This window comes from Megalobrama amblycephala, linkage group LG22 (assembly GCF_018812025.1).
Source record: "Megalobrama amblycephala isolate DHTTF-2021 linkage group LG22, ASM1881202v1, whole genome shotgun sequence".
NCBI lineage: Eukaryota > Metazoa > Chordata > Actinopteri > Cypriniformes > Xenocyprididae > Megalobrama > Megalobrama amblycephala.
In genome coordinates this window covers 22,483,267-22,510,529 of record NC_063065.1, presented here as the reverse complement: position 1 = coordinate 22,510,529, position 27,263 = coordinate 22,483,267, and the positions used below count along the sequence as shown (strand labels likewise).

At 35.9% G+C, this 27,263-nt stretch overlaps 2 protein-coding genes across 3 annotated transcripts in view; both read left to right on the top strand.

The window, feature by feature from the left end:
* The window catches only part of LOC125258310 (ribonuclease inhibitor-like), a 53,177-nt gene extending 44,965 nt beyond the window's left edge, over positions 1-8,212 (top strand). The window contains exons 8-9 of one of the 2 annotated variants that reach the window (XM_048175218.1): positions 514-695; positions 7,944-8,212. In XM_048175218.1, coding sequence (XP_048031175.1) covers positions 514-695; positions 7,944-7,945 — 184 coding nt within the window. In that variant the 3' untranslated portion in view covers positions 7,946-8,212. The remainder of the gene's footprint in view (positions 1-513; positions 696-7,943) is intronic. The other variant, XM_048175217.1, reaches the window with a different exon arrangement.
* Positions 1-27,263, top strand: part of LOC125258304 — a 725,453-nt gene that overhangs the window by 664,149 nt on the left and 34,041 nt on the right. Inside the window, 2 exon segments of the mRNA XM_048175205.1 lie at positions 25,553-26,277; positions 26,279-27,157. Of these exon segments, the coding sequence (XP_048031162.1) occupies positions 25,553-26,277; positions 26,279-27,157 (1,604 nt within the window).

The following is a 27,263-nucleotide window of genomic DNA, read 5'->3' as shown; positions in this document are numbered from 1 at the left end:
AGATGCACCTGTATATATAGTTTGACCAGGAAAACCAAAACCAGTAGTTTTATGATTAATAGACATTTAGTAAAAAAATGAGAAGTTATTATTTGAAAAAAAACACAAAAAAAACAAAACATATATATAAAGAAAACAATGCACTGAAAAAAGTGTGTTGGGTTTACATGATTTAATCATGTACATCAGTTCCACATGAATTAAAGTTAAAACAAACATTTGGAACTACAGAGCGCTCCATGAACCATGTGACCACGTGACAGCGGATCAAAGCATGTCACAACTTTTTTTAATGGTTCTGGTCTTCATATAGTCCTGGTTATAGCAGTGCGTGGTGTTTGTCCCTCAGTTTCACCTCAAGTTCATGTAAAACCGGCCTCATTTATAAAACAGAGAAGTGTGAAAGTATGTGGCATTGCTTGTCACTACATTCAAATCACATCACACAATACTGCAATCTTTAATAAACTGGTCATTTACACACTGTTTACACAGCGTCATTGTTCTCTACAGGTTGGTGTACTGTGGAGTCACAGATGAAGGTTGTGCTGCTCTGGCTTCAGCTCTGAGATCAAACCCCTCGCACCTGAGACAACTGAATCTGTATGGGAATAAACTAGGAGATTCATACGTGAAGCTTCTCTCTGATCTAAATAATGATCCATGTTATAAACTGGAGACACTAGATCACAACTGTAAGTAGATTTTTATATATATTTAACAACTATAATATAAAGTTAGCCTGGTGTTTTTAAATTGAACAAAGTCTAGTGTAACAGGCCTCCTTGTGATGTGACTGATCTATGAATATATGAATATTTTCATCTCTTACAATCGATGTTCCCTCTAATTTTTTTTCTCGCTGAGCAAAACTTTTCTCTGTTGAGCACACATTTTGGCCACCTGAACAAAAACATACTTTATATCAGACCTGTACAATCAACGTAAACACACACACAAAAAAAATGGTTTTATCATGCAACTGTAACATTTAACTTTAATGTACCGTTTCTATGTTATTTGACCCTTGATGTAACTTAGTGATTAATCAAATAATATGTTTGAAAACAAGCAGTTCAGTCACTAAATTAAAGGATTAGTTCACTTTTAAATAAAATTTTGCTGATAATTTACTCACCCCCATGTCATCCAAGATGTCCATGTCTTTCTTTCTTCAGTCGAAAAGAAATGAAGGTTTTTGATGTAAACATTCTAGGATTTTTCTCCATATCATTCATTTCAATGGGCACCAAACAGTTGAAGGTCCAAATGGCAGCTGCAGTGCAGCTTCAAAGGGCTGTAAACGACACCAGACGATGAATAAGGGTCTTATCTAGCGAAACGATCGGTCATTTAAAAAAAAAAATTAAAAAGTTTAAGTTTTATAAGCACAAATGCTGGCCTTGCTCTTTTCTCCGATGCGCGTTCGTGACGTCACGTAATATGCAATTACGTTGAAAATGTCACGGTTGACGTAGGCGTAGCAACCACAGTTTCATTTGCTCAGGATTGTGTATAGGAAATCTCTGAAAAGTCACAAATTTCTGTCCTGACAAAAATTTTCTTTTAGGCTTTCTAATATTAAAACACCCAGGATACGCACATATTTCAAGCATGAGTTTAAAATATTCTAACTGACCGCCAGAGTGAGGTTTTTTTTTTTTAAGGCGACCCTTATTTTAGAACGTTTGCCCTTATTGTTTCCATGGCGACGCGTGCGTGTCACGAGCGCTGAACGTAGCCACAATAACACTGTATGAGAGATGGATCACTATTATTTTGTTTTTCCTTTTTTATTTAAAATATTCGCAAACTTGCTTACATGTCTTCAACGATATGATATTCTGATTCTCAAATATGTGTGAGTGAGTGTGTTTTGTCGTTTAAAAACCTTTATAAATGATCTTTATCTTGATCTATAATGCGAGATGAGCGCCGCCATCTTAGTTTGCACTGCAGTTCACAGAGTTCTGTCAGTCTGATTTACAGCAGGTGAATACATCAGTTTCTCCTGAAATATATGCAAATAAGTGGCTGGTGAACTGGAAGAATAAGAGTAAACTTTATAGTTACTTAGACCCATTATGTGTGTCTGACATGAATAAATGTCAGCAAATTATATTTGAATTCACTGTTTATTGATGCTTCCACTGACGTCTGACATCAGTGTGTATTTTATAAACTCCAAATGTATTGTTTAATGGTGCTTATGCGTATTTAAATGTCTGAAACTTTAAAAGAAACATTATGTGGCTGAAAACACTGCATAGCTGTGATGACAAGAGAGCGCGCGTCCGTCTCGCAGCCAGAGCGCGAAAGCACAGTTTGAATCTAGCAGATTATGTTGACGTCGCTGAACATTCTAAATCCCATATGTGGAACCGTACACCCAGGGGCACAGAAATAAACATCCCATATGTGGGAACGTACCGCTCAAAGGGTTAAACAATTAAACTGACACAAAGACATTTGAATATGTGTATACGATCCTCCTTCCCACATTTGTAATGTAAACACTGACTCGATACTTCCGCCTACGTCAACCGTGACCTTTTCAACGTAATTGCATATTACGTGACGTCACGAATGCGCATCGGAGAAAAGAGCAAGGCCAGCATTTGTGCTTATAAAACTTAAACTTTTTTATTTTTTTTAAATGACCAATCGTTTCGCTAGATAAGACCCTTATTCATCGTCTGGTATCGTCTGGTGTCGTTTAAAGCCCTTTGAAGCTGCACTGAAACTGCCATTTGGACCTTCAACCGTTTGGTGCCCATTGAAATGAATGATATGGAGAAAAATCCTAGAATGTTTACATCAAAAACCTTCATTTCTTTTCGACTGAAGAAAGAAAGACATGGACATCTTGGATGACATAGGGGTGAGTAAATTATCAGCAAAAGTTTATTTAAAAGTGGAGTAATCCTTTAAGCACATTTTAGGTTACTTGAGATTTTTTTCACATTGCTGTATTAACTGTACCAGTCTTTACCAAGAAATTCTATTAAAAAATATTTTCTGTCCTCCTGCATGACAGTTCAATTCTTTATAATAATATAATATGAGCAGTTACAGTGATGGTTTGGAACAACCATAATGTGTTTTTGTACAGTCAATTATTAGCAACAGACAGTGTTAAACCATCAAAATTACGTTTATTGCTTATGAATTTCCCAGATTTTATATACCAGGAGGTTTCAAGATTTTTCGTGGCAAGGAGCCCTAAACAATCCCCTTGTGAGCTAATTTTTTATTAGGCTTACATTATAATATAATAAAATATAATATATTTAAGTATTTAAACTGATATACAGTATAATATCAGTTTAAATGCTTCAATTTGTTTTAATATATTATAAAGTGAAAACAAACTAAAGCATTTAAACAGATCTGATAGCTAAATATTTTTAAGAAAAGTGAACGTTAACTTTTTTATAGTTATCTAAACATCCCTGAAACCCACACCACCACCACACACAAAAATCTGGTATATCACTGATGTATTTTGAGTTTGCAAGCTACACCTGTGATGGGAGTGTGATTGTAAATGTCCCAGAGTTTTGTTAGCATTCTGTGCCCATCATCCGTTATTTCCAGCACTTTTCATTAAAACATGACGTTTTATTTCACATTTCTTTTAGTTTCGCGTTGCCTCTCGTATTGATGTATTTAGTCCGCAAACATGACAGTATTCTTACCGCGACTGATTTAGCTCAGGGCCAGCCAGCTCACACGCGCTCAATCGTTCTCTTTCTATGGCTGCGTTCCAGTTCGGTTTTTAAATGCCCTTCCCTCGCTAACTTCCCTCGGTCTCGTTGACTCGGATGTACGTCATTGCTTACGTTGCACAAGTGCCCACTTCTGGCGGAACCTTTGCAATGGGCTGAACTGGAACGTCCTAAGCCCTTGATCACTTGGAATCTGCAATGGAGCTGATTTATTATTTATTTTTTCCCCTTACAAATTTGTTTAATTCAGCATTCTATATGCATATATGTGTGTTTTAAATGTTTAAAAAAATAATTAATATATCATAGAATTGTTTGTGGTAGGGTAAATTAAACGCGATATGCGGTGACGTCATAATTGTGTTGCATTGTGGGTTATGGAGCTGCCTGAAGTGTACATGTGAAGTAGACTCGCTCCCTCGGTTAAAATCGAGGGAGCGAGGGTCTGTCCATGTAAACTTCCCTCGTCCACTTCACGAAGTGGAACGCACTTCAAAATGGCGGCAGGGATTCCACCGAGGGGAAGTGTGTAGGGAAGTTCGCGAGTGCGTGTCTAAAACTGGAGTGGAACGCAGCCTATGAAACCTGTAAACCGCATTCACCGGTTCCAACTCTATAGCGACAATAACTCTATAGCGGTTGTCCAGAGCACTGCAATTATTTCTCATTTAAACTACTACAAACAAATGGATTTTCCCCACACATGATTTGCATGTCTGTTCTCTGCGCGGCCGCGGCATCAGAAGTGCGCGGCCGCGCACGCGCGCAGCTTAGAGGGACATTGCTTACAATGTCTCTGTGTGTAAGTCACAAAGTGAGAGTTTAATATTTACTATTATTAATCTATCAGCAATGGAAACCATGTTTGAATTTTTCCATTCTTATTCAATTCAAATTTATTTGTATTGCACTTTTAACAAAACATTAGGGGTGTGACGAGACTAAAGTGTGACGAGATTTCTCGTCGAGGCGAAAAGTAGTCTCGTGATGTTGCCATGACAGAGTGTTAGGATGATTAGGAAATAATATGCCACCGCTATGTTTACATTACGCCTCCACTGTCATTTTGCTTTGTGTTTAAATAAAAAACATTTAATTAATTTGGATAACGGTTGCCGGCGCTCCATATTTACAGAGTTACGCGCGATCGCTGAAAGTGAAAGTAAACGCGCGCGCGCATTCAAACGCTATTTCAATACCCCGCATTTTGAAAGCGGCTCCTTGATGAATGCAAATATCTCTCAATATGAAAGCTATTTTAGGCTGGGCAGTGTAGTTGTAACCATCTCTTAGCTCTGTATCAAATAAAAAGTTGGTCTTATTTGCACTTTGAATATTGAGAGAGTGCGATTATGGTTTCAACTTGTAAAGTGTTACCATAAAAATGAATAACAGTTTTCTCTTAATCTTATTAAGCACAAACAATAAGGTTTCATTTGTTAACATTAGTTAATGCACTGTGAACTATCAATGAATGACTATTTTTATTAACTAACATAAAAAGATTAATAAATACTGTAGCAAATATATTGCTCATTGTTAGTTGATGTTGGTTAATATGTTAATGTTAATAAATGAGACCTTATTGTAAAGTGTTACCATTTTTATTTATACTGTTTTTATTTCTATGATCAGTTTGTGGAAAGGAGTTCAGTTAGGAGGTCAAAAGTTGTAGAAGCTCATAAATCATGTACAGTAAGATCTGAAGAGACTGAAATCATACAGAAGAGAAGTCAGTCAGTTGAGTTTGTGGCAAAACCTTTTACTGTGCTTTAGTATTGTTGTCTTTTACTGCATATGATAATTCATACTCAGAAAGTAGAACTGAATGACATTCATTATAAGATGATTAGTTAAAACATTTCAAATACACCTGCAGAATATTTTTTCTAGTCATGTATTTCACCATTAAGGATTTCTTAAAAATAGTGTGTAAAAATCTGGTCTCGTCTCGTCTCGTGAACTCAATCTCGAGTCTTGTCTCGTCTCGTGAGATACCCGTCTCGTCACACCCCTACAAAACATCATTCCAAACTTTACAGAAAATGCATGTTTCAGATATTAAATTAAGCCAGAGGTGTCTGTGTCAAAGAAAAAGAAAAGTAGGGATGATATATCGGAGAAACACTCCAAACTCATCAAGAGAATCAATCCATCCTCTGAAAAAAGTAATGTCTATATAGCAAAAATATACAGCTCCAAGGTAATACATGACAGGGTTAGTTAAAGGATAGTTTAGGACTTAAGTAGTAGTATTTTATTGTCCTTACGTAACTTAACAGGTAGCAAAGGTAAAATTGTGATATGATCATATTTTCTTGACCTGGTAAGAACTCTAGCAGCTGCATTTTGGACTAACTGTAGCTTGTTAGACAATCATCTAGTAGTTGTAACAGATGGAGCGGGACAACGGAGTTGGAGATCCACATGCAGGCTTTATTGCGGGAGAGCGTAGTCGTACAGGCAGTAGGTCAAACACCAGCAAACAGATACAGGAAAGGCAAGGCAAAAGAGTAATCCAAACACAGGCTATGGACAAGGCAGGCAGCAAACGATCATCAAACAAAGAAACAGTCCAGGGTCAAAAACACAGGCAAGACAGGAGCAAGGAAACAAGGAGACAAGGTCAAAACAAGGTCAAAAACAAGGCTAAACAATACTCATCAATGTGTATGTGTATGTGTATGTATGTGTGTGTGTGTGTGTGTGTGTGTGTGTGTGTGTGTGTGTGTGTGTGTGTGTGTGTGTGTGTGTGTGTGTGTGTGTGTGTATGTGTGTGTGTGTGTGTGTGTGTGTGTGTGTGTGTGTGTGTGTGTGTGTGTGTGTGTGCAGCTTATAAAGGGTCACTGATGGGAAGCCTGTGTGAATGCATGATTGGTTCCTAGGTGGGGAATTGTGGGAAATGGAGTCCATATGAAGAAAATAGAACACAGGACAAGGGCACATGTAACAGTAGTACATAAACATAATCTAGCCTCGAGGTTATGAATGCATGAACCAACTTCTCTTCATCAGAAAGAAGTCACATGTTTCGGGACTTAATGTTTCTAAGGTGGAAAAATGCTGTTTTGGTTACATGCGAAATATGATTTTCAGAAGGAAAGCTGCTCAAATATTACACCCAAATCTTTAACTGTAGAGGATGGGGTAACAGTGCTTCATTTTATTGTTCTTTATTTAAACAATCAAAATGTCAGCAGTCAGACAGGTTAGATCTAAAACATCTTAAAGCCTGATGCTGAATACCAATGTACTTTTGTAATCTATCTCATGATCATATATATCAGATCATGATTGTGTCAAAAGCAGCACTAAGATCAATTTAAACAAGGCGTGAAATGCAGCATTGGTCAGATTCTAAAAGTTATTTGTGATCTCTGTGCTCAGGATGGGGCTGGAAAACTGACTGAAATTCTTCATAGATACCAATTTCTGCAGAAAGGAGCATCAATTGAGAAGATACAAAATTGTCTAATATTTTAGACAAACTGAACATTTGAGATGGGACTGTAGTTTGCTAATTCATCAGGGTCTAGTTGTGGTTTCTTAATATGAGGTTTAATAACTGCCAGCTTCAAGTGTCTCAGGATGTGATCTAGAGAAAAGGAGTTTATAATATTGAGAATAAACTCTCCTGCTACAGGGAGAAACACTTAGTTTAGTGGGGATGGGATCTAGTATACATGTGGTTGGTTTTGATGCATAATAAGTTTGATTAGCTCGTCCTTTATCAGTAAAGAAATGCAGTTGTTCCTGGAAGATGATAATTGAACCTGAAACCTGATTATGTCAAAAGTTGTACGTTTACAATTGTATTTCTTTACAACAGTTGTGATTTGTGTAAATTACATGATCTAGGACCTTTATACAGTGCTTGCCATTTGAAAAGACTAAATCTGTCCTTCACAGCCTCGTTTTATTGACATTAATTCTAACCTGACTATGAAACGGCTTCACAACCACAGTGTCATTGTTTCTGTTACAATAATTTAAATGATCTGACACAGATCAGGCAGGTTACTCATGAATCTTTCTTTATTGGTAGGAATAATAGTTCTGCCCAGTCGACGTTCCTGTACGATATGAATTCAGCTGCACACAGTGTGCACGAGATGAGATAGTGATCTGTGATATCGTCACTTTGACTTACTGATGTGACGTGACAGCAGTAATGTCTCATTCTCCATATGTGACTGTCTGTGTGTTTTATTGTAGGACTCTCAGTATTCAGGCGTCAGTCCAGTTTCCTCAGGATCAGCTGATGGTGAATAAGGAGCCGCTACAGAGACGTCACAGTCAACAGAGACTGAAGACACAGAGACTCACAGAGATCACTGTCATGTGTGTGACTTCACTGCAGTTTCTTGTTTGTAACTTTTTCTAGGTCTGATCTTTTCAATTGCAGATGTCTTCAGATTTCCACAATGATCTAATAAAGGATTTGAACTCAATGATAAATAATGTAAGATTCTTCTATTTGTGACACATGAAAACTGATGAAAAGTGTTGAAAATTGCTTTTGGTAATTATTAGATATTGTGCTGCTTGATTACAATGTTGATGGTTTAACATCCAATATACACTGAAAGTGACATGAAATTACAAAATTACACTATTTTAATTAACAAGATATAGAGTGTATATAAGTGTATATAAGTAATTTATTATTTAGGAAAAATGTCAGAGTTTAGAGAGTTTATAGATTTACAAGAGTGTGATTACAGAAGAGTATTTTAAATATATCTGTTACCAGCAAAGAGTGACAGAAAAAAAATCATTTTTTATTGTTTTATATGATGATGAACCTATTAAATTTGATCCTTAAAGGTGCCATAGATTAGAAAATTGAATTTACCTTGGCATAGTTGAATAGCAAGAGTTCAGTACATGGAAATGACATACAGTGAGTCTCAAACACCATAGTTTCCTCCTTCGTATGTAAATCTCATTTGTTTAAAAGACCTCTGAAGAACAGGCGAATCTCAACATAACATTGACTGTGACGCAACAGTTGGGATCATTAATATGTATGACCCCAACTTTTGCATATGCCAGCCCATGATCAAGGCATTAGACAAGCCAGTATTAACCTCTGGATCTGTGCACAGCTGAATCAACAGACCTTATGCAGGTAAGCAAGCAAGGACAATAGCGAAAAATGGCAGATGGGGCAATAATAACTGACATGATACATGATATGATATTTTTAGTGATATTTGTAAATTGTCTTTCTAAATGTTTCATTAGCATGTTGCTAATGTACTGTTAAATGTGGTTAAAGTTACCATTGTTTCTTACTGTATTCATGGAGATCAGAGTCATATCGTTATTTTCATTATTAAACACTTGCAGTCTGTATAATGCATAAACACAACTTCATTCTTTATAAATCTCTCCAACAGTGTAGCGTTAGCCCCATTAGCCACGGAGCACTATCAAACTTATTCATAATCGAATGTAAACATCCAAATAAATACCATACTTACATAATCGGGTATGCTGCATGACTAACACTTTGTAAAGATCCATTTTGAGGGTTATATTAGCTGTGTGAACTTTGTTCATGCAATGTATTTTAGAGTCGTGAGCTTGGAGGCGGGGAGCGCGAGCATTTAAAGGGGAAGCACACTGAATCGGCACATATTTAATGATGCCCCAAAATAGGCAGTTAAAAAATGAATTTAAAAAAAATCTGTGGGGTATTTTGAGCTTAAACTTCACAGACACATTCAGGGGACACCTTAGACTTATATTACATCTTGTGAAAAAGCATTCTAGGGCACCTTTAAATCTCATTATTTTACTGTTTTTCGTTTTTTCCTCATGCCTCAGTTTATCAGTAATTGCTACAAAGACCATTCGAAATGTGACTTGTAATTAATTAAATTAATTATTTTTAAGATATACCTGATAATACCAAAAAGATTTGTCACTTAATGAATTAAAGGTAATTCAAAATCTGATATCATTTAGATTTTATATGTGTGGAAACCCTCAATGCAGTCAATCAGGTCATACAGCAAGGTTGTAATTTTTAGCACGTCTATAAGAAGTGTTAATGTTCAGACTCAACTTATAATTTTAAAATTATTAAACAATATCGATCTTAGTCTACAGATGCCATAATTCCACGATATACAGCCATATCGAATTCGCACAGCTACTTGTGTAATATTGCTCATGTATACTATATACGTTTTTAGATTGTAAGTTTTAGTTTGTAGAGTAAGGTTTATTTGGGAAAGTTTATAGTTTGTGTGAGTTTTTTGCTCATTGCTGTGTGATTGTTAGGATCTTTTTTGTGATTGTCAATGTTGTTGATTTGAGAACACTGAAAACATCAGCCTGTGGTCACTGAATGTAACACAATGACACTAGCAGCTCTATGATCTGCTCTCGGCCTAAAGCAAGTAAATGAGTGGTGTTTAGTGTGAACAAACACTAACAATCTGGGTTTCAGAGAGACTAGGAACAGACCAAACTGATCTGAGCATCTTATTGTGGCTAATATTCAGACTGTGTTTGGGCATGAAGAGACAAGAACAGCATTTTAACTGCAAGCTGTTAGATGTTATGACAGGTAATAATGGCTGAAGTTACCAGACGAATAAGAGTTTGTCCAGATCAAACCACTGCCCATTTACTGACTAACATATTTCACATCATATTCCATTCTACCCTCTTATTCTTTTTCTAGTTTCATCAGTTCTGTGATATGAGACTCTGGTGTTGTGCTTAATTCATAGTTTAAAGCGCCTCCCTGTGATGGTATTTTGTGTTATTTATTTACCTCAATTTGTAATAATTTAAGTATATATATATTTATATAAAATAGCAAAATTTTATGTTAAATCTACTTTAATAAAGATCTACATTTCTAAATTTCATTCATAGTGATAGACATGAAAAATGTGCCTGGGTTAATTGGAGGATTACTGCCATCTACTGGAAAGCAAACACTTAATTACATTAAAATGAAAATAACATGAATTTCTAACTACAGCCAGTAGATGGCTAGAGAATTAATCAATGGTTAACATTATAAAATCATTATTATAACTATACAAATAACTCTATATCAAATTTTAGCATTTTTTGTACTATCATTTGTACTATCATGGGTATTTGAAGATATTTTTGAAAAATACAATTAATTACAAGGCTGTAGAGAACAGTGCACTATTGCAGACTTATATACTGAGGTTTTAATTACATTATTTTAATATAGTCAGTCGTGAATTAAAGTGGTTCGTATGAAACTCCATTGCTGAAAATGAGTCCCAATCCGGCCCTGTCTTCTGGATAATCACACGTCTTTCTTAATTCTAAACAAGCCCTGAAACTGCACCATAAAGAGCAAACATCCTTCCCCCTTCAAGGTTGAATTTTATCAGGAATCATCTAAAACATTATCTTCATTCAGGTGGAACAAAAACAATAGGATAAAATAATAATTTCACACAGTCTTTCATGAGTTCACACTTGATCAAGTAAAGGGTATGAGTATTTGGTGTGCTGTCCAGGGAAGAGCTCTGAGGCTCAGAAATAGGCCCGAACCCAGAGTACTCTCCCCGGTTGAGATAAGAAGAGTTAGGACTAGAAGTGGGAGATGGGGTGGAGGAGGGATAGGGTGACCACCTGTCCCGCTTTGCGTTGTAGGCTACCTACCGCACAGCATTTTGACTCCTTGTCCCGCACGTCGCATATTGAGAAAATGTCCCGCATTTTCATCAGTCTGTTGGTTTTTAATTATAATATTTTTTTAAATGTGCATGCGTTCTTTTGCCTTTTTAAGAAAGCATATTTATTCTTTTTGCTGTGTAGTTTTTCACAGCGCTTCGACATTAAAGGTGCTCTAAGTGATGTCACGCGTTTTTAGGCCAAAACATTTTTTGTCACATACAGCAAACATCTCCTCACTATCCGCTAGCTGCCTGTCCCCTGAACACACTGTAAAAAAACGCGGTCTCTGTAGTCGCCACAAGCTCCAAAAACGGCAATAAAAACAAACTGGTGCAGCCTGGACCACGAATCAATCATAATAAACATGCTCCAGCCAATAACCGACAAGAATGATTTTAAATGCGCGTTCATGACTGTTTCAGGAAGCACGGATGGGAGGGGAGGAGGAGGCAGAGGGAGGGTCTAGCTAGCCTCAGTTTTGTTTGACAACACTTCGAACGTCAACAGGAAGTTACTCCACCCAGGATCACTTAGAGAACCTTTAAGTAACATCCCTACACAAATACAACAGCCGTTTTTCAATCCTATCCAATGGTTGAAAAGAAAGGAGTAAACACGGTCATTAGTAGGTTGTGACGGCTGTCAATCCAAATGTGGAGCAGAGTTGGACTTGGTCAGAACTGTTTCAGAAATAGGGTGACCAGACGTTTTGGTGTTCTGTCCCCGACTAGAGCTGTCCCCGGAAATGTCTCCGTTTTACAGCTCGTTCAAAATAACCCGCATTGCAAAAAGCCCGACGAGCATACAGTAACCTGCTGGAGAAATTGTGTAGTGATCATGTTCTCCAACAGAGGGGGCTGTAAAATAGCATATTGACACTCATATCTGTGTCTTACCTATAAGTTTATGTGATAATATCAATGGTATTTCTCCACAGTATTTTACATTGCTATAAAAGTGACTCTTATCAAACTTTCTTTTATTACAACTCTCACAGAATTCTTGTTCGTCCCTAAATGTAGCGCTGGCGACGGCCGAGAAAAATAAAAATAATGTGAAATCATGTTTTACTCATTACATCAAGCTCACAGACATTATGTTTTACTGTTTGTATCCTGTACTTTATTACATCACGGAAGTAGAAAAATACATCAGATCTGTTTCCTGTTACACAAACAATCCTCGTGTTCCACCAGAGGGCGCTCATCGGCTCAAAAACCCCAATGCTTATTTATGCCATATTCGGGACTTTTTATGTTTGTGGAAATGTATGCGCGCTTCAAACTATAACCGATTAAATCTATTAATTATGTGGATTCAGAAGCTGTCGTACAAATAGAAACTCTCGGAAGTTTCTCACTGTAATGATTAAATAAGCATCTAGACAATGATCACAGACGACTGTGATTGGCTCACCCCAGCCTGCGCTGTAGAAAGAAACAGGTAGGCCTACTATGTGACCATGATAAATACTCAGAAATGAAGATTGAAATGAATGTAGCCTAATGAATATGCGATTCTTTTTTTTTTTTTATACATGTAAATATGTAAACATGTTTTAAGCCCCCAAACTCCTTTTGTGCATTGGCGTCTGGACACTTTTAACTTCAGCAACCCCAAAGCAAAACAATTTAATTCACTTTTATAATTATGTGCAACTATTTACATTTATTAAAATATAATAATAATGATAATTATTATTATTATTATTTATATTATTATTATTATTATTATTATTAACATGGAACGATATATAATAATTTGTTTAAATTGCTGTTGTTATTAATATTTATTTATTTATTTATTACCATATTTAACTATTTATAATAATTTACATTTACATTTATTAATTTTTAAATAAATTAAATAATAGACTTGTTAAATACATGGACAGGCAATAGTTTTAGACTTAGAGATAATGAATAATGCCTATAGAAATAGCAAAGATTATAATGAATGGGGTGGGAGGAACAATTTGCCCTTAGTCATGAAACAAACAGTGTCAGTTTTATTTTTTAATATTTTTATACTGCTATCAGAGTTTGGGGGAAGATGTAGGTCCTATTTGAAACTATACCACTCAAAACTGTGTAGGTCTATATAGTTTTTGGAAAAGACTGGAACGAAACAAGGAAAGGTGAGGAACCTCATGGTCAACCTTGTGATGTCAGCTAAAGTTATAGTTAGTAGTGGATGTGAAGAGGAGGAGGAATGAGTGCTTCACAGTGACATATTTAACCCTGTAAAGCCCACTGTTGCAGAATTACAACATCACTTTCAACAATTTTTAAAAAAGGCTTGCAAATGTTTTTTTTCTCTCAAGACCACATTTACATAGTTAATGGGTTCTATTGTTTGTCCTCACAATGCTATTGGATAGAATAAGTGTTTATAGGTCTGGTCATCTGGCCATGAAGTTACTCTACCTGCAGACACTGACAATTTGGTGTTTGCAAACAGCGATGACGTTTTTTATGGGCGGAGCCTACCTGGTTGCAGAAAATGACAGTTGAGCAGTGGCAGTCTATGGAAGCCACGAAATAAAAGAATAAAAAAAGTTAATTTCGAGTTTATATCTCACAATTCTGACTTTTATTTCTCACAAATCTGAGTTTATATCTCACATTTCTTACAAAGAAAAACAGAATTGTGAGATATACTCGTTATTCTGTCTTTTCTGAACTGCAATTTATCCCGCAATTCTGACTTTTTTCCCCTCAGAATTGTGAAATAAACTCACAATTGCGAGTTATAACGTCCGAACTGGGAGTAATAAACACACAAATGCAGGAAAAAAGTCAGAATTGTGAAATAAAAATTTGATAGACTATGTTTAAAAGTTATCTATGTAAAATGTTATAGGTTTAAATATTATTTCATGCTGTAACTGCTATGTATGTATGTCCTCTGAACTGCATATGTGAATATTATGTAGACTTACTGTGTGCATCAAATTCCTGCTCTTAATAGTAGACTAATCCTTGCAGGTGTCATCAGTCCAGTCTGTGAAACGTCTCCGTTTAGCTTCAAAGGACGTTTTCAACGATGGTTTTCTTTAAAAAATTAAGACTATATATTTTTTGCATTCTGATTCCAACATCCAGAGGCACAACAAAACATTTTTCTCTTATTCTGTGGATTTTGCACATTTTCCTCCAATTGCTACCGCTATTTTTCTGCAACCACTATGCGCGCGCAGCTGCAAGTGACGTCATTGTGACGTCTGCTGAATGAGTGAACGAGTGAGCGGTTTCGGCGGTTTCGGACACAGCGAAGCGACTCGAGCAGTTTAATCACGTGCCGCTCTCGCGTCATCACAGATAAAAGAAACAAAGCGGATGTTTCGCCATTTTAAACAGACTGTCGATTCCTTCCAATACAAAATATTATTACATTTTTCATAGAAACTTTTATTAAACCTTAAACAGGAATTTATGTGTAGCGTGATGAAGAGATGGAGGAGTTTGTGAATCGGGTGGCTGTGTAGATTCTGATGAAGGTGATTGTTCACATCTCCCTTTACAGGTCATATCATGAAAGAGAACATTTTTTGTTGACATTTTAAATGCTAAGGCAAATGAACGAGGTTTATTTTATGTATCGTGCTGTTGTAGGTTATGTGATGATTTTTCAAAAGACTAACATTAGGCTATTTGAGTGATCGCAGCTGTCTCAGATATAGAGCTATTTCACTCTCACGATCAGGTGTAGCAGCCGATTCTGTTCCTTTTGGAATGTGTGTTCCCCCTGCTGACAGCGCATGCGTCATGAAACACCGCTGGATGAACGGAAAGCGAAGAAGGACAAAAATATTGGCGCTACATTTAAATGTCTTGCACTGTAGCATAATAAAATTATTCTGACAGTCCAGTTTTATTTCTGTAAATTGAATTAATTTTGAACTTGTTCATAGTTTATGCATTATGCATGAATTTAGTTTAATGTCTGATTTATTCAGTTGAATTGTGCCTGCTACACAAATTAGCTTATGTCCATGCTGATGTCCAAACTTGATGCCTCATTGCTGCCTTTTTATTTTTTAGCTTTATTATTATTGCAACATTTGATTCTGCTCCCTTCAGAATCTGTGTTCCCCTTTACACAAGCACAACTGGATGTACGGGAACCCAGAAGGTTCAAAAAGTATGTCTTTTTTTCCCCAAAACTTGAAGGTGGTGGGTTTATGGTTTTTTTTTTTGTGTGGTTTTTTTTTTTGTTTTGTTTTTTTTTGTTTTTTTTAGAAGCAAGATTTTCCCATCTGTCAATTCAATCTTTATTCATTTTCCAATTTAAAACATATTACTGATTTCAATGTCATGTTTATTAAGGCTTTGGTTAGTACAGATAAGCCTCTACTGCAGGCCTGTTTGAACCACAATGAAGTCAGGGGTGATTTTAATGGCAAATTTTATAAGAAAAATAATTTTCAGAGACTGATTTGAGTAGGTTCACCCAAAGTAAAAATTAAGGGGAAAATAAAACTCAAACTCCAAAAACAAAGGCTTCATAATTGAGTCATTTATTGCATAAAACACATTTGTATTCATTCTCTGTGGATGGATTGCCCACACATTTTAAGTGGAACCACCACCTGCAGTAATCACAGGCAATCTGTAAAAATAAGAGTAACAATAAACAGTTTTAAAGCAATGGTCCATTCATTATTACTTGATGTATGCTATACAAACCATAAATGCTCTTACCCAAATAACCTTTTCAGAGTCAAATGTTTCTGCCTCTCCTCCAGTGTCTTTTAATGTTTCTGTCTTTTCATCAGAGTCTTTAAATGTTTTTGTCTCTCCACAAAAGTGGCACAGTTCACTTACGTCATCTATGAGGTACAGTACAACACTAATGAAGGTGATGCACACCAAAAAGCACATCAATGGCATTCATGAGTTTAAAGCCATACCAGATTGTCGTTGCAGCATTAAAGCAATCTCCATTCTGAACCGTGTTATGTCTTGTGGCTCACTGGAGAAGTCAATTGTAGAATTTTGCAGAATGTGGTCTGCAAACTGAAGTAATAAGACAAATTAACTTTAAAGTATTGTACCATTTTAATGAACATTTAATATTTTTATATAATGCTATATCACACCTTCAAAGCAAACACGCCACATGACATGAAACTCCACTCTGAAGAGGGTGAGGTGATTGATTGATTTCATTAGTGCCCTTTGAAATTATACCTATGTTAATTTTGTTAAGAATGTTATATTGCATCCTTGCATCTTGCATGTGAAAAATATTAAAGAAGGCAATAATGACAACATATAGTTTTATCCATATTTATTTATTCATTTTTATTTCATATCAGGAACAAAATGTAACATAATATCAGTTTCCCTTGTGACAATAATTTGAGGAAATTTTATCATGTGTACTTTGGAAACAGTGAACATTGTTAATACATTTTGTATACTATATAATAAACATCTCATCTCTGTATTTTTGCAATAATAATAATAAAGCTAAAAAATAAAAAGGCAGTAATGAGGCATCAAGTTTGGACATCAGCATGGACATAAGCTAATTTGTAGCAGGCACAATTCAACTGAATAAATTCAGGCATAATAAACTAAATTCAGGCATAATACATAAACTATGAACAAGTTCAAAATTAATTCAATTTACAGAAATAAAACTGGACTGTCAGAATCATTTTATTATGCTACAGTGCAAGACATTTAAATGTAGCACCAATATTTTTGTCCTTCTTCGCTTTCCGTTCATCCAGCGGTGTTTCATGACGCATGCGCTGTCAGCAGGGGGACACACATTCCAAAGGGAACAGAATCGGCTGCTACAGGTGTACAGGTTTTGTTGACATTTTAAATGCTAAGGCAAATGAACGAGGTTTATTTTATGTATCGTGCTGTTGTAGGTTATGTGATGATTTTTCAAAAGACTAACATTAGGCTATTTGAGTGATCGCAGCTGTCTCAGATATAGAGCTATTTCTACAACTCTCACGATCCGGTCGTCGGATCATTAATAAAGATGTTTAACAATGTTTAATTGTCTTTTTTTTTTTTTTTTTTTCTTTCATGATTTCCATCCAGAGTCAGTGGACTATTTTAACTGTTCAGCTTCATTATGGATGACACACAAACATCCAGAGATGAAGATTTTTCTCCCGGATTCAGGTACTTTGAATAAACACATTCAATAACCTTTTATATAATAAAAGAGATGTCTGTTACAAATTTCTTGAAAACAGTGTCTAAACCCTCCTCAAGTGCTTTTCATTAAAGATGTTTTGAAGATCTTACATTATTATGATGATGATCATGAAAAATGATTAAATCTGTTCTGTTATAGTTCAGTTCAGCAGGAGAGATCAGATCCAGAGCCTAGCTGTGTGTCTATGAGGAGTGACTGGTCTAGGGATATTCCAATAGATTTTAAGAATGACGATACACAGACTGATCTCAGGTATAACATTTCTAAAATACATGATTGACATTTTAATATTATGGTGTTTTTTGTATTTTGTATTTATGTTATTAATACTAGACGTTGTTGTCTTCACCTGATGCAAGAGAGACACATCTATGAGTGTGCCTAGTTCAGTTTCATGGCTTGGACTCAGATATAGCATTTCATTGAAAGAGACGATTAGCCTATACTATTTTAAACACCCAGCTTCTGTGGATATTTTAAATGTACTGCAGTCTTTTTGTTTGGTATCAAGACATTGTGGAATTCCAGGTAATGAGCAGCAGGTGCTGATACTGAGGAGGCCTTATAACCTCCCCAAAATGACTCAGAAAATGGACAAACAAATGGGATCAATGTAATACAATTAAACTTTAGGAAATCAATCATGTTGTTGGTAGAAAATATTGTTTCTACTCAGATAATCACTGGGGCAGTATCATCTACACATATTGCTGAATAGACACAAGGTTTTCCTTCTTTATGCCTCTTATGCCAGAGTACACTATCTTTACAGCATATTTTTAACTCCTCTAGGACTCTGTTTTTATTCTGATGATTCTTATGAATAGAGTTATAATGAAGTGAGGCTGATTTAGTTTTAAAACTTTTGTTAATTCAGTTTTTTGTTTATTTCTTTTTATGTATATTAGGGCTGTCAATCGATTAAAAATGTTAATCTAATTAATTACATACTCTGTGATTAATTAATCTAAATTAATCGCATACATAATTTTTGCTGTGAAAGTATTAAATATTTCAATTCAAATGAATCAATGCAGGGTTTTTCCTGGGTCAAAAATGGTCTTCGGTGGTGACATAGTCATCCACACAAACAGTAAAAAGTGCCCTACCCAGGTGATCTGAGAGCCCGATACTGACAATAAAGTACCCGTCACTCTCACTGTAATTCTTTCTTGCCCTCTTTGCAAAAAAAAAAAAAAAAAGTGATTTTATAGCTTTGTAAGAGAAGATGCTTTTTTGCTAAACCTGAAAAGTATTAAAAAGTAGCATTTAGAAGTTATATTAACTAATAATATAATTTTCTACCATATACAATTGAATGCGCCTAGCTAACAACAACTTGCTTTGTTCTGGTTTCACTCCAGTCTAAACTAACTGATTTTATAGGTAGGCCTAATTTACTACAGATTGTCATTTAAATAACCTGAAAATATTGTGGATTATTAAGGCTAATTTTACTAACCACTCTTGCTAAATGGGGTAAGCACACTTATGTTCTCATTTCAGAGTTGTTCGAGTAAATGATTCATTATAGACCGTGTGGACAGATCCATAGACATCATAAGTTGTTGTCATGATTCATTAAAATGAATCTGTTCAAATGAGTCATTAGGTCGCGAATTGGACATTAGTGGACGCTGACGCGTTGCGTGCGGATCGCGACTGTTATTAGGATATCGCAAAAGATTTGTCAACACAGAAAACACTTCACCACTGGATAGGATTTTCTTTTTGTTTACTGAAAGTGTGGTTTATGTCAGCTGCACGTGCAGGGCGCCTGTCAGAGAAGATGAGGTGACGTTTTTTTGAGCACTATTCACATCCAGCGGTTATTCAGGAAAAACATTTTCCGAATGCGCCTCGTGAAACATGGATTCGGTTTTACGAACTTTTAGCATTGTGTCAGTTGATTTAGATTATTATGTGTGAGGTAGAGAGAGCGCAAAGACGGTGCTTACTTTGAAAACGGCTCCAGGTTCAAAGGTCAATACGGAATGGATTAAAGTGCGTTCACGCGGCCTCGTAATTCCTGTAGTTACGAGATTCTAGCTTGTAAAAAGCGTTCACGTCCTCGTAGAGCTCGTAATTACAGCTTGTAAGCTGGGAGTTTTCTGAAAGCTCCCAGATGTACCACGTGGCCGCGCTGTACCACCTGACCGCTGTAGATTCATTTAGGCGTCGATAGTGCTGCCATGGAAACGCATAATTCCCAGTTCAAGGACCAAAAGGACGTGAACAGCTCCGAATATAACGTCACGTGTTGTCATTTCAAGATTCCGGTAAATACGAGGTGATGTGAACACAGCATAATCTGCCTTATTTTTTTTAACGCGTTATTTTTTTCTCAGATTAATTAATCGAAATTAACGGGTTATTTTGACAGCCCTGATATATATATATATATATATATATATATATATATATATATATATATATACTAGGGGTGTGACGGTTAGTATATAACCGTGAGACCGGCGGTTAAAGTTGAACACGTCATTAGAACTCTATAACCGCCAAAACCGTGTCATTAAAATATTTTTTACAAACATTTTTTATCAAAAATTATTTTAATTTTTTAGATAGGATCATAAGATGCGCAATATATCGGGAGACATGGTTTTTACCACTTAATGAAGTTTTGTAAATCGTCAGACATGATATTTACCACTTCATTAAATTTTGCTTTGTAGAAAACCTTTCTTAAAAATAAATTTCGTTTTGTACAAATTTTATCTTAATTTTAATAAATGTTTCATCAACCAATTGCATGTATTTTAATAAATAAAAAGCAAATATAGCAGACAATGATAACCGTGACATGGAAGCGCCAGCGCGCCGCGTTCACTTGCACTGCACTGTGAACTAGAGCGCATCTCATCGTAAATGAAACTCAGCGTAGGCCTATGCCTCATACATTAGCATTAAATATCTTTGCTGCATCCTTTCTAGAACAGACAAGGGCCTTTTTTTTGCGGCTCGCATCAGCAAAGCATTGCATCGTCTATAGACCGCTTTTTCGAAGTCGAAAAAGATTAGGAAATTAAAATGTCATTGCACTTTTTTTTTGTTTCCTTTATTTAGTTAGTTTAATTAAGGTATTATTACAACAGTCGTTGTTCGACTTTTTTTCTTTGATAAAGGTATGTAGATTTTATCATTTGTAATTTAGGCTACTCATTCATTTTTATGCTCTTATAGAATTTAAGTAGCCTACTAAGGTTTTGTTTACTGTGTGTGATTTATTTAAAACAAAGCACGTTCATTGCAAAGTTTTTTTTGTTTTTTTTTGTTAAGGATTTGTTCACTGTGTGTGATTCATTTAATGGAAAGCACATTCACTGCTAGTTGTCTTGCTGTTAATTTTAAATAAACGTATAGAGCAAGTAGCTAATCAGTGTCTGCTCGTTTATTCAAACTAATACCCCCCCGACGGTTATGTTATAAACCGTCACATTTGACTCACGTCATAACCGTCATCACCAATTCTGAAACCGGCACACCCCTAATATATATATATATATATATATATACACACACACACACACACACACACATATATATATATATATATATATATATATATATATATATATATATATATATATATATATATATATATACAGTTGTGGCCAGAATTATTAGCCCCCTTCATAAATATGATCAAAGATGACTCTAAAAATAAATCTGCATTGTTTATCCTTTTGATCTTTAATTTATAAAATTAGCAAAAATCTAACCTTTCATTGAAGGAAAAGAATTGAAAGTAGGGGGGAAATAACATTATGAAATAAATGTTTTTCTCCAAACACGTTGACCACAATTATTAGCACCCTTTTATTCAATATTTTTTGCAACCTCATTTTGCCAAGAGAACAGCTCTGAGTCTTCTTCTAAAATGCCTGATGAGTTTGGAGAACACCTGACAAGAGATCAGAGACAATTCCTCCATACAGAATCTCTCCAGATCCTTCAGATTCCCAGCTCCATGTTGGTGCTTCTTCTCTTCAGTTCACTCCACTCATTTTCTTTAGGGTTCAGGTCAGGGGACTGGGATGGCCATGTCAGAAGCTTCATTTTGTGCTCAGTGACCCATTTTTGTGCTGGTTTTGATGTTTGTTTTGGATCATTGTCCCGACGGATGATCCAACCACAGCCCATTATAAGATTTCTAGCAGAAGTGGTCAGGTTTTGATTTTTTTATCTGTTGGTATTTGATAGAATCCATGATACAATATATCTGAACAATTTGTCCAGGACCTCCAGCACAAAAATAGGCTCACAACATTAAAGATCCAGCAGTATATTTAACTGTGGGCATGGGGCACTTTTTATCCATGTGTGCACCAAACCCATCTGGTGGGTTTGCAGCCAAAAAGCTCTTTATTTAGTTTCATCTGACCATAGAAGCCAGTCCCGTTTGAAGTTCCAGTCTTGTCTGACAACTGAATATGCTGGAGATTGTTTCTGGATGAGAGCAGAGGATTTTTCTTGAAACCCTCCTGAACAACTTGTGGGGATGTAGGTGCTTTTGATATTTTTTTTTTAGGCTTTCTGAGATTCAAGACTCAACTAATCCCTGCAGTTCTCCAGCTGTGATCCTTGGAGAGTCTTTGTCCACTTAAACATTCCCTTTGTAACATCTTTAGTTTATTGGAACTTCTCAATTATTGCCTTGATAGTGGAAATGGGGATTTTCAATGCTTCAGCTATTTTCTTACAGCCACTTTCTATTTTGTGATGCTCAACAATCATTTGCTACACATCAGAACTATATTCTTTGTTTTTTCTCATTGTGATAAATGATTAAGGGAATTTGGCCTTTGTGTTTCCACATGTTTATACTCCTGTGGAACAGGAAGTCATGACTGGACAATTTCATGTTCATGATCACCTGGTGTGCTAAAAAAAAATGTAAATATGAATGGGAATATACTTCAGAGATATTTTACTCATAAAAAATTCTATGGGTGCTAATAATTGTGGTCAACATGTTTTGGAGAAAAACATTTATTTCTTAATGTTATTTTTTCCCCCACTTTCAATTCTTTTCCTTCAATGAAAGGTTAGATTTTTGCTAATTTTATGAATTAAAGATCAAAAGGATAAACAATGCAGATTTATTTTTAGAGTCATCTTTGATCATATTTATGAAGGGGGCTAATAATTCTGGATTATTATACTGTATGTATATATATATATATATATATATATATATATATATATATATATATATATATATATATATATATATATATTGCTACTCACCATTAAAATCACTAATAGCTGGTAATGGGCATGATGTTAAATTATAACCAATCAATCAATAATATATTATTAAGTTGGCTTGAAAAAGCCAACTTACTGATCTGCTATATAAACTTATTATTAAGTTGGCTTGAAAAAGCCAATTTACTGTAAACCTATTTAAACTTATTATTATTAAGTTGGCTTGAAAAAGCCAACTTACTGTAAACCTATTTAAACTTATTATTATTAAGTTGGCTTGAAAAAGCCAACTTACTGTAATCCTATTTAAACTTATTATTATTATTCTTGTTCAAATGAGCCAAGACATTCAAACTCCAACTGTCAAAATTCAAATTTAAACTACGGAAGCCCATTAGACTCAAAAACTCAATTAGACTCAAGTGCCATTCTATGTACTATTTCTAATCCATTGAAACTCATTCAAACTCATAAACTCATCTATCTATCTATCTATCTATCTATCTATCTATCTATCTATCTATCTATCTATCTATCAAACTAACTAAATCTATCTATCATCTATCTATCTATCAAACTATCTATCTATCTAACTAAATCTATCTATCTATCTATATCTATCTATCTATCAAACTAACTCTATCTATCTATCAAACTAACTCTATCTATCTATCTATCTATCTATCTATCAAACTAAATCTATCTATGTATCTTTCTATCTATCTATCTACGATCAACTCTCATAGCAACCACCCAGAACAACCTAGCAACCACATAGCAACCACCCAGAACATAGAGGCATGGGGGTTGGTTTATATCATTCATACTGGCAAGCAGCCTTTGAAGTATTATTATTGGTAGCTGCCAAGCCACTCCCTAGCAACCGAATAGAGTACCCTAGCAACGGTTTTGCAAAATTTATGTCTCTGCTTCAGAACATCGTACAGACATGGGGGTTGGTTTATATTGTCAAGCAGCCTTTGAAGTATCATCATTGGTAGCTGCCAAGCCACTCCCTAGCAACCGAATAGAGTACCCTAGCAACGGTTTTGCAAAATCTATGTCTCTGCTTCAGAACATCGTACAGACATGGGGGTTGGTTTATATTGTCAAGCAGCCTTTGGAGTATCATCATTGGTAGCTGCCAAGCCACTCCCTAGCAACCAAACAGAGTACCCTAGCAACCGTTTTGTAAGATCTATATCTCTGCATCAGAACATCGTAAAGACATGGGGGTTGGTTTATATTGTCAAGCAGCCTTTGGAGTATCATCATTGGTAGCTGCCAAGCCACTCCCTAGCAACCAAACAGAGTACCCTAGCAACCGTTTTGCTAAATCTATATCTCTGCATCAGAACATCGTACAGACATGGGGATTGGTTTATATTGTCAAGGAGCCTTTGGAGCATCATCATTGGTAGCTGCCAAGCCACTCCCTAGCAACCAAACAGAGTACCCTATCAACCGTTTTGCAAAATCTATATCTCTGCATCAGAACATTGTAGAGACATGGCAGTTGGCTCTTTTGACTCTTGCTAGCAATCTGGACTTCCAACATGCTACACATGCTAGCAGTGAATAGCTACATGCTAATAGTGATTAGCTAAGTGCTAAAGTGGGCTAAGAACATGCTAATAATCTATCTATCTATCTATCTATCTATTAAACTTAAATTTTTAAACTAAAAACTTTCAAACTGAAAACTACTTCAAACTTTCTGGACCGGCTTTTTCAAGCCAACTTAAAGTTTGTCTCGACAAACTTTTTTATCTAGTTATTCTTCCGTCTTCTTCTGAGCCAAATTTTAGACTGCATCTCCTCCTAGAGTTTTAAAGCTACAACCACCAAACTCGGCCCAGACCTTCAATCTGTTCTGACTCGAGTTGCTATATCTTTTCAGACTGATCCAACTTACGGTTTTCCTAAAAATGCTGATTAAAACTGGAAAAAACTCCCATTGACTTGCATTGAAAATCTGAACATTCCATCAACCTCCAACTGTCAAATTCAAATCAAAACAAACTGAAGCCCATTAATCTCAATGAAGCTTCTATTCTATGTACTATTACTGAGCCATTCAAATTCATTCAAACTCATAAACTAACTAACTTTCTAACTATCTAACTTATTATCTAACTATATAACTATCTAACTCAAATTCAAATCTAAACACACTGAAGCCCATTAAACTCAATGAAGCTTCCATTCTATGTACTATTACTGAGCCATTCAAACTCATTCAAACTCATAAACTAACTAACTTTCTATCTAACTATCTATCTAACTTACTATCTAACTAACTATCTAACTTACTAACTATCTATCCAACTTACTATCTAACTAACTAACTTACTATCTATCTAACTATCTAACTTACTATCTATCTAACTTATCTATCTATCTATCTATCTATCTATCTAACTTATTATCTAACTTACTATCTAAATATCTAACTTACTAACCATCTAACTATCTATCTAACTTACTGTCTAACTATATCTAATTTATCTAATTATCCAACTTACTAACTATCTATCTAACTTATCTAACTATCTAACTATCTATATAACATTATCTAACTATCAATCTAACTAACTAACTATCTGACTATATCTATCTACACACACTCACTCACACTTACTCACACATTATCTAGATTTTAAACTACTAAACTAAAACTTAAACTATTTCAAACTAAAAAGCTTCAAACTTCAAGCTTTTAAAACTAGGTGAGACAGATTGAGACACAATCCAGGAGAGCAGCAACAGAGGACACACCAATCAAATGCAATGACATCTTTAGACCTTTACCTGGACAAGACAAACCCATCAGAACTGTGCTGACAAAGGGAGTCGCTGGCATTGGAAAAACAGTCTCTGTACAGAAGTTCATCCTAGACTGGGCTGAAGGGAAAGTGAATCAGGACGTCCAGCTCATATTTCCACTTCCTTTCAGAGAGCTCAATTTGATGAAGAACGAAACACTCAGTCTTTCAGGTCTTCTTCATGTCTTTTTTCCTGAAACAAAAATGGAAATATCCAGTGACAAATATAAAGTGTTGTTCATCTTTGATGGTTTGGATGAGTGTCGTCTGTCTCTGGATTTTCAGAGCGATGTGAGGTTGTGTGATGTAAGTGAATCAGCCTCAGTGGACGTGCTGCTGATGAACCTCATTGCAGGGAATCTGCTTCCCTCTGCTCTCATCTGGATCACCTCCAGACCAGCAGCAGCTGAACTCGTCCCCTCTAAGCGTGTCCATCGAGTGACAGAGGTGCGAGGCTTCAATGAGCCACAGAAGGAGGAATACTTCAGGAAGAGAATCAGTGATCAGAGTCTGGCCAATAAAATCATCTCACACCTGAAGTCTTCAAGGAGCTTCTACATCATGTGCCACATCCCAGTGTTCTGCTGGATCTCAGCCACTGTTCTAGAGAAGATGTTGACTGAAGCAGAGTGGAGAGATTCCCAAGACTCTCACTCAAATGTACACACGCTTCCTGATCATTCAGACCAACATTCAGAAGAACCTGACAGATGAAGACATGATCCTCAAACTGGGGAAAGTGGCTTTTCAGCAGCTTGTGAAAGGCAATGTGATCTTCTATGAGAAAGACCTGAGAGAGTGTGGCATTGATGTGACAGAAGCATCAGTGTACTCTGGATTGTGCACTCAGATCTTCAGAGAGGAGCCAGGCTTGTATCAGGGGACAGTCTTCTGCTTTGTTCATCTGAGCATTCAGGAACATCTAGCAGCTTTATATGTGCACCTCTGCTTCACAAACAACAACAGAAATGACCCAGTCATCGAACCAGGTTTGTTGTCTATAATTAAGGACCGGTTTCAACTCATGTTTAAACATGTTTCATTTTCTGAGCTCCATCAGAGAGCTGTGAATGAGGCTCTACCGAGTAAAAATGGACATCTGGACCTTTTCCTGCGGTTCCTTCTGGGTCTGTCAGTCGAATCTCATCAGATTCTCCTAAAGGGACTAATGACACTGAGAAGAATCCAATCTGACAGAAATGAGAAAACAGTTGAGTACATTAAGGAGAAGATCAGGACCATTGACTCTCCAGAGAAATCCATCAATCTGTCCCACTGTCTGAATGAACTGGGTGATCATTCACTAGTGGAGGAAATACAACAATATCTGAAATCTGGAATAATAAGTGAAGCCAGACTCTCTTCATCTCAGTGGTCAGCTGTAGTTTTTGTGTTGTTGACATCAGAGAAGAAGCTGGATGAGTTTGATATTAATACATTTCTTGGAGAAAATAATAAAGCTGAAAAACTGATGGTTCTTCAGAAGCTGATGCATGTGATTAAAGTTCAGTAAGTATCAGTGAGAACAATCACTTCACTGTTAAAACAAAAGCTCATAAGAGAGAGAGAGAGAGAGAGAGAGACAATCAGTTATTGGACAAATGGCCTTATTGGC